This window comes from Diabrotica virgifera, chromosome 3, assembly GCF_917563875.1.
Source record: "Diabrotica virgifera virgifera chromosome 3, PGI_DIABVI_V3a".
NCBI classification, from domain to species: Eukaryota; Metazoa; Arthropoda; class Insecta; order Coleoptera; family Chrysomelidae; genus Diabrotica; species Diabrotica virgifera.
Window position 1 is genome coordinate 39396642 of NC_065445.1, and position 9558 is coordinate 39406199.

Consider the following 9558-nt stretch of genomic DNA (forward strand, 5'->3'; position numbering starts at 1 on the left):
TCTTTTGCCAGACAACAAATTTTCGAAAAACTGTCGCATTATTGTCAATTTATTCTCACTCTCTTGTGATCTTATACCCGATAATTTCCCTGAACTAGTATTGGAGCTGTTTATAGTGTTCTTAATGGCAATTATTTAATAGGCATAATGAGTATACAATAATAAGTTATTTTTGTTACTTATTTAAATAATTATTTATATTAACCATAAAGAAAATACATCATAATTGAAGAAATAATAATGACTCTTTTAAAAAGCTAATTTTAATAAGGAAAAATACAACTTTATTTACTTAATTACTATAAGTAATTTATGGCCTTAATTACTGTAGAAACTAATTTTATTATTTACTGTCAAACTTTTAACGACTACTTTCTCTCTCTCTCTCTCTGTCTCTCCCTCTCTCTTTCTCTCTACCTCCCTCTCTTTCTCTGCTGTCCCTCTATATCTAATTGTTTCCTTAGTACTGTCGTGATACCTACCGTACGAACAACTATTTGTTTTAATAGGCTTCTATCCTGGCCTGCTTTCATGGACTCAGAGAATGTCTTGCCACTAGTTTTTTGTTAGCTTTCTGCACTTGATCTGTCCATCGAATGACTAAACCATCTCTGCCTATGAGACCTTCCACGTTTTCCGAAATGATAACGCTCTTAAGACTATCGTTACTTCCTGCACTATGTCTTCACAGTTTAAGAAACCTGCGAGACAAATAGACGAGAATTGGGTCTGAATGTTAAGCTCCTAAAGATTGTTAGAAACAGTTACTAACAATACTATTAATAACACACTTCTTCAGACTACTATACTTAGAACTCCATCCCCCATTACTCACAACTTCCATATTTCACTCAGGTTACTAAAAAACTGATTAAACTGTAATAATATCCCTGTAAAAATTGCTATCAAGAATGCAAAAACAGTCAGAAATCTCCATCTAAACCTTAAACGCCCTTGTCTCCTTTGGAACGAGTGAATGTTATCTATCACATACCTTGTGCTGAATGTGACTCATTCTGTATAGATCAGACTGGACGATCCCTTAAAGGGCGACTTACTTCTCATCGTAGTGACATCAATTTGTCAAGAAACACTCTTGTGTGTGTGTGAAAAGATGGATTGGATGCAGGTCCGTTAGCCACAGATGTTTATTTTATTTTTACCTTAATTTATTAGTTTTGTTATATTAATACCTGTTTTATTTAAATGACTAGGTTGAAACACTCCTGTTTCCTTGCTTAGCATGTAATTAATACAAAACACATGGTGGACTTTAACGAGTCAAGATTCTTTGTAATGAACGCATTTTTTCTATAAGGCAGTTCTTGGAAATGTGTTACATATTGAAACACCCGAATGCATTAAATAAGAGAACAGATATCAGTAACTTTGGCCAATTATATCATACATTAATTTTGCAGAATTAGTTAATATATCATACTTACAGAACCGATTGCTTGTTGTTGTGGTTTTTACTCATTTTACTTAAGTTAATATCAACAGGTTATCTGACAAAATAATTTAATAACTTACAATTATTTAATTCCATTACAAATTTAAAAAAAAATAAATAAATTTAACTTATTATTTCATATGAATTATTACACAGCTTTTCGATTACGTAGTGAGCTTCGATCTATGGGAGTTATATTAAAAACTTAAAACTTACAACTTATAACTTGTTTTTTTGGAGATGGCTGTAGGTATATTTTTTTTATTTTGTGTATTGTATCAAACACTATATTTCTAATTTTTTTCAGATCTTTCCGTAAGATTCGCCACTTTTAAAAATGCGAAAACCCGTTTTTGGGGGTTTCACTGTGATTCTCCCACTTTTGAATATTCTAGAGACTCAGCTTACATATAGCCTATAAAAAACCTTGATTTAATCTATATTGAATTCTTTAAGCGAAATCCCGAAAAACCCACTAAATTTTTTCGGATTTTTAAAGGTGGAGAAAAATCAGAAAAAATGAGGAATTTAGTATTTGCTAAAATGCACACAATAAAAAATTTTACCTGCAACTATCTCAAAAAAAAGTTATACGCATGTATCCAAAAAAAATTAAGTTTTTTTTTCAGGTTATGTACCTACACTTAACCTACGGATCTACCTATATAAAAAAGACATGTTCTATAAAAAATGACGTTTTTGGCGGTGGGTAGAGGGAAGGATTTGGTGGGGTAAAATTGCCCTGAGTCTTATTTTTTAACCACATAAACTTAAATAAATAAAAAATAGAATTCTGGGAGTCAGGAGGGTTAATTTATTTATCCCGTTCATAAGTGGAAAGTTTGATGCGCCACTGACGACGCATGTTTGTACCACTAAAAATTGACGGCATAGTGTCCATGCGTTTTTTTTTTTTAGGTTGTACTATTTAAGTTATAGACTTTTACGATGCCTAAAATGATTAGCAAATTTTGACTATCCCGGCTCTTATTCTATTATATATTATAAAAATATTTTTGTTCTCAATACTTTAATCAATCATTATAATTTAAAAATTTAATCGTTTCATCCCAAAGCTGTCGAGCTAATTCTGGGTCTCTAGCAGTTTTGTAATGTTCTTGATAATGACATTCTGAGAAAAATCCTCCCGTTAGATGCTCTATACCTGGTTCGGTAGCTACATAGATTGTTGTTTGCGCACCTTCTTCAGGAGTCTGCAAAAAAAAGTACAATGATATTATTTTTTAGTAAGAATTAAAAAAGGAGGAAAAGTGCATAACTTTTATTGTTAATCATACCAAGACATAGAAATAACCAAGGCATAAAAAGCAGGCTTTGAAATAATCCTTCCTTTGGCATAAATTTAAATAGATATCTGTTAAATCTGTGGCAGAAGCTGTGGCAGTCTCTTGAACATTCTTCCTTAAATAGAATGATCAAACATCATCGCAGTCAAGCAATTATACAATAAAGTAACATCAAAAAAAAATTAAACAACACTTTATCCGAAGAATTCCGGTAACAAAAGGATTACGACAAGGATGCTGCCTCTCCCCAATACTATTTAAGATCTATTTAAATGAAGCACTAAAACACTGAAGAAGAGCTTGTCCAGGGATGGGAATTCAACTTGACGGCGATACAACATTGTATACCCTACATTTTGCGGATGACCAAGTCGTAGTAGCAGCGGAAAGGAGAGATTTAGAATTCATGACGAGACGTTTATTTCAAACATATGCAGAGTGGGGCCTTTCTGTAAGTAGAAACAAAACGCAATACTTATGCATCGGAAATGAAGTAGAAGATCTAATAGTTATTGACCATGAAACAGTCAAGAACTGTGAGGAATATGTATATTTAGGAACAACAATCAACAAGAGTGGGCGCACCGAAAAAGAGATAGAGCAGAGGATTGTGAAAGGAAAAAGGGTGATTGGATACCTAAACCCAATGCATGGCAACTAACTAGATACCTGGAACGACGCCTACTTGTATTGAAAATGGATTTCTGGAGAAGATCGACTAGAAAATCAAGACTTGAAATAATACAAAATGATCAAATCAGAAATATAATGTGAGTCAAGTCAACCATCGTAGACGAAATTCAAAGGAGATAAATGATCTGTTGTGGCCATGTAAAAAAAATGGGCGACGACAGGCACAAAAAACAAATTTTAAAATGGACGCCAAGGGAAAGAAGGAAGAGCGGAAGGCCAAAGCAATCCTGGCTACACGGCATTCAGAAGCCAATGTCGGAAAGGAATCTTCACCCTGGCGAATGGAACGACCGGCGAAGCTGGAAACCAGAAACCGGAAGATGAAAAACGTTATAAATAACCGGAATAATAATAAAAACAACCTATTACATAATCTAACTTAAATGGTTCTACTAGGTATCTCTAATTTTCCAGGCTTTTTTATATCTTGCGATATCCATAAAATTTTCTACGTTAAAGCAGGCTTTATTCCACATCTCATTGTTGGCTTTACCTACCTCTTTTTTTTTACTTCTTTGTTTAAACTGTTGTACTGTTGCCAAATGTAAAGATTATTGCCAGCCATTTATTATACATATCCTTTTTCTTCCACCATTTATTTCTAATCTATATATTATCCACTTCTCTACTAGCTTCCATTGCAGTTTCTTCAAGAGTTTTTTTATGATTTCGTTGTACGTATTAATTGGTGAGGAGTAACAAACATTGTATAATTTCAAATTCAGTCCCATTCGATACAGAAACTGCGTAGACTAATTTTACAAACCTTGTGCAAATTATATAGATATATACCTGTACATAGGTACTTAATGAAATGTCTTGCAGTATCATTGAACTTTCATTTTGTCGTTTGCTTCCTTTAACTGCAAATAGTAGTGAGGCTTAAGTAAATTGTAATCAGATCCATTGTCTGCTCCTCGATGGATACTAACGATATTAACCATTATTTTGAAGTTTTCCATGCATATACAGTAATCGATTCATCGTCATCATGCAACCTCTTCCGTTCACTGCTGGACATAGGTCTCTTCTATTTTTCGCAACTCTCCACGGTTCTGTGCGCCTTGTTGGTATTTCTTGGATATTGGTTTGATGTCGTCCATCCAGCGTGTTGGTGGTCGTCCTCTGCTGCGTTTGTCTTCTCTTGGGCGTCAGTTAATTAGTTTTCTGGTCCATCTTGAGTCTTTTAGTTCGCTACGTGACCTTCTTAATTCCATTTCATCTTGGCTATACGTTCGACCACACCTGTTCTTTTCCTTACGTCTTGGATCCTTATTTTGTCTTTTTTTGTCACACCGAGAATCGATCTTTCCATGTGCCTTTGTGCCACTCGCATTTTTAGTACTGTTGTTTTTGTGACCGTGACAGTGTTTGTCCCGTATGTCATAATAGGAAGAACGCATTGGTCAAAAATGTCTTCCGTTTCATGGCTATCGGGATGTTGCTCCTAAATATGTGTCCTAGTAAACCATATACGGCCCAAGCCAGTGTTATTTGTCGTTGAAATTCACAGGTCTAGTTATCCTTGCTTATGCTGATTTCATGACCGACATATATAATATGTACTTTTCCGTCAATTCGATTACTTGATTTTGGATGGCCCACTTGTTATACTCGAAAGAGATACCTCTGGGAATAATTAAAACGATAGAAAACATCTACCAGAACAACACAATAAAAGTAAAGTGGAAGATGAACTAATTGACTCAATTGAAGCCGGCAATGGGATAAGACAGAGGGATTCCTTGAGTCCTTTATTGTTCAACCTGATCATGGACGAAATAATAAAAAAAGTAAGAATTAAAAAAGGATACCAATTGGGAGAAAAACAACTTAAAATAGTCTGCTATGCGGACGATGCAATACTAATCTCTCAAAGTGTAGATGATTTACAACGTATGCTGCACAAATTCAACATAATCGCCAGAAAATTTAACATGTTAATTTCCTCAAAAAAGACAAAATGCATGGTTATAACAGCAGATCCAATAAGATGTAAATTGGAGCTGGAAGGTCAGATAATAGAACAAGTGATGGAGTTTAAATGTCTAGGCATCACATTATCTAGCTACGGAAGGCTCGAAACAGAAGTGGAAGATCAGGTGAATAGAGCAAACAGAGCCGCAGGTTGCCTGAATGACACAATATGGAGAAATAAAAATATCGGAAAAGAAATGAAAAGCAGAATTTACAAAACAGTCATCAGACCAATAATGACATACGCGGCAGAAACACGACCCGACATAGAGAGGACAAAAAGATTGCTCGAAACAGCGGAGATGAAAACCCTTCGAAAAATCGATGGTAAGACTATATGGGACAGAACTAGAAGTCGATAGCTTAGTGTGAAAACCTCGTATCTCATTTCACAGAAAATTTTACAAGACAGACTTTAAACTTAATTTCTGCATACTATAACTTAAAACAAAAAACTATCTTTACATATTTTTGATTCTGAGTACGTTTAGATCATTACACATACATTTTTCATATATACTTTGGTTTAGAGTATGCAGAAATTCAGTTTAAAGTCACTCGTGTAAAATTTTCTGTAAAATGAGATACGAGGTTTTCACACTAAGCCATCGAAGTACAGATATACGACGGATATGCAAGGTGGATAACATTAATAACTGGGTAAGAAACAGAAGAATCGAATGGAATGACCACATAAGCCTAATGACAACAAATAGGGTAGTCAGGACAGGGAGAGATGGTTTCCCAATAGGAAGACGATCAGTGGAAGACCACGAAAACGATGGAACGACAACTTACTAGAGGCACATTGAAAAAACAGACAGAGTCATGTCTATACAAAAAGAAGAAGAAGAAGAAGATTTTTGATGGCAAGGTGTTCGCTGGGAACTAAATTTGTCATAAATTTGGTCTTACTGAGGTTCATTTTTAGACCTATTGTTAAAGATACGTTTTCTAATTATTGTAGCATTTGTTGTGCTTCAGCCAGATCTTCGGTAATAATCGATTATTGATTTCAAATTTCTTGTTGGTTGGGTCCACCTAAATTTATGAATGTCCTTGTGCTGATAGTATCAATTTATTATCTCTAAGTTCATATGATCGCAGAAACTTATTTTTCATTTTTTTTATTTATTTTTTTTTTTTTTTTCTTCAAATGGACCGACCACTTTGCTCTTTACTTTTTTCCCGTTCTATCATGTACTAACATGGCTTTACTACCATATTACTGACAGTTTATTATAGTCAAACTAAAACAGATTAATTTCATCTTAAGGGCCCTATTCACGTTGAGATCGGTATCGATACATATATCGTGACAAATTGCGATACACGTATCGTGAGATCTGCATCTGTTTCACTACAGTGATACAGACGGCGATATAGTTGTAGACGACAAAGTTATACTGATACAGCGATATTGAGACAGCCAAATACACTATGAGCTACCGATATCAACGTGAATGGGGGCCCTTATTACATATTGCACACTTACTTTAAACAAAAATTTGGATAATGGCGCAACACCTCTGTAGACAACAGGCGAAAGATGTCTAGTGATTATGTCAGTAGCTATCATTCCAGGATGAAGAGCAAACACACTAATATTAAACTCGTTTAATCTCTTGGCCAATTCTTGAGTAAAAAGTATGTTACACAATTTTGTGATGGGATAGTCTGGCTTTCCATTGAGATTTTTCACATCAAGTTTAGCGTATTTAGCTGCCTCTGAAGCCACGTTTATGATTCTACTAGCTGTAGATTTTTTTAGTAGATCTAAAATAACAATGAAATTAAATATATTTTATGATATACATATATACTGAAACAGTTTACAAATACACTTCTCCAAGAAATTAACACACCACCTTAAAAATTTGTCATTTGTAATGTCTGAATTTCCTAAACCTGTTGTCCGATTTAAGTGAATTTTAATATGTTGTAGCCATATTCTTTAACAATATCGCTGAAATAATATTGTTGCTAGACAATAATATATAAGAAAAAAAAAAGAAAAAGACGGCTTATGCTTTCTTTCGATTCAGAGGTATGCACAATCCCTAGACAGCTGGTTCTGTATTACATACTTCCTCAGTAGAGCTAGCGTGCACACCTCTGAAGCAGAACAAATCCAAACCATCTATTTACATTATGCTATATTAACAACAATATATATTACGAACTCTCCCAAATTATATGACCTAATAACAATATATTTATCTGCTTCATGGTAGCTATACTAAATTTACAATCAAGGTGCAGTAGAAATTTACAATCAAGGTGCAGTAGAAATACAAACCAAGACACGTTAAATGCTACTAGGAGCACTCCCCAATCATAATTTACAGTATATATACATTGTAAATCCCAAATCATGATTTCCAAATTTTATAAATTGTAAATTATGAGTCAGGAGTGCTCCTAGTAGCATTTAACGTGTTTTGGTTTGTTTATTTCTACTGCATCTTTGTGTTATGTTGTGTAAAAACATTATAAATACAAAAATGCCCATCCAGTTCGAACGAGAATTTTAGTTATTAACAAATAAGCGTCAAAAATGGCAGTTTTTTCGTTTAAATCGCTACAGGTAAAAATAGGGTAATTAAATACCTATGTTAGTTATAATTTTCTTTTTTAGTAGATGAGCAAAGGTTTAAAATTGCACTTTTTGAATTTTAGTCCGATCCTTTATTGCTTCGGAAATTTCAAAATAAAACTAAAATTTCGAAAACAATAAAATTGCTATAACTTTTGCGAAAATGACCTTAAGACTTTCATATTGCATGAAAAGTTGAGTCAAACAGTCCATATAATGCACAAAAAATTTTAAGACGATTCGTCAATTAGTACAAATTAATATTATTCAATTTGTTTATCCCAAATAGCTTTTTTGCAATGTTATTTTTCAGAAAATAATAATGATATATATAGCAATTCTGTGGAAACCGCGTGAAAGAAAAATAGTTATGTTTCTAACACATTTAAAAAAAAATCATTAAAAAGTCATTTTTATCATTCCGAAAACATTTTTCTAAAGTAGGATCATTTTTGGTTTAAAAACAATTTGAATAACTTTGTTAATATTGACTCTAGACTAAAACTACTTTGGGATTTAAAAAGCTGGTATTTTTACACGAATTTTCAAAAAAAAACCTTTTTGCCTAGGTTAGTCAAGGTCAAAGTTAGCTCCTTTTTTTATTTAATTCATAGCTACTTTGTTTATAACAATTAAGCAACCTAACTTGCGCCATTTTGAAGTTCAAGGTATATAGTTTATGTGTAAAGTTTGACTAAACTTTGAACTTCAATAAAGTGGTTAATAAAGCATTAAAAAATACGTCCTAACGAAATTATAGATTCTTGGTCGGGGAGGGGAATAATTATTAAAATCCGTGCACTCAAAAAATGAAATTGATTATTCAAACATGTTAGTGGGAACCCCCCTTCTCACTCAGGGATATGAAAAATAGATTACGACCGATTCTAAGACCTACCGAATATACATTCTATAATTTCATAACAATCGGTCAAGCGGTCTCGGAGAAGTATGCCAACTAACAGTGTGACAGGAGAATTGTATAGATGCAAATATATAAGATGGCTATTAAAAAATAGGGGTTGGTGATAGAAGAGTGAAAATCAAGGGTTGTATGTATTTTTTAATTCTACACCATATAAAATTAAGGTAGGCAATTTTGTCAAAAGAAAATAAATAAAAATGTCAAGGGGGCAACCCACCTTATAATTTATGGGCATGAAAAATAAATTAAAACCTGTTCTCAGTCCTACAGGATATACGTGTAAAATTTCATAAAAATCGGTTAAGCCGTTTCGGAGGGATATGGTAACAAAACTGTTACAGGAGCATTTTATGTATATAGAAGTAACAGTGAATTAAATAATAAAAGTGGCTAACTTTGACCGCAATTAACCTAGGCAAAAAGTTTTTTTTGAAAATTCGTGTAAAAATACCAGCTTTTGAAATTCCAAAGTAGATTTACTCTACAGTCAATATTAACAAAGCTTTTCAAATTATGTTTTGGTTTGTTTATTTCTACTGCATCTTTGTGTTATGTTGTGTAAAAACATTATAAATACAAAAATGCCCATCCAGTTCGAACGAGAATT

At 33.3% G+C, this 9558-nt stretch overlaps 1 protein-coding gene across 2 annotated transcripts in view; it reads right to left on the minus strand.

The window, feature by feature from the left end:
- Nucleotides 1-2466: 2466 nt before the first annotated feature.
- Nucleotides 2467-9558, minus strand: part of LOC114328980 (retinol dehydrogenase 11-like) — a 43814-nt gene continuing 36722 nt past the window's right edge. Inside the window, exons 3-4 of one of the 2 annotated variants that reach the window (XM_050647872.1) lie at nt 6926-7206; nt 2467-2667 (exon numbers count right to left, since the gene is read on the minus strand). In XM_050647872.1, the coding sequence (XP_050503829.1) occupies nt 2488-2667; nt 6926-7206 (461 nt within the window). In that variant the 3' untranslated portion in view covers nt 2467-2487. The remainder of the gene's footprint in view (nt 2668-6925; nt 7207-9558) is intronic. The other variant, XM_050647873.1, reaches the window with a different exon arrangement.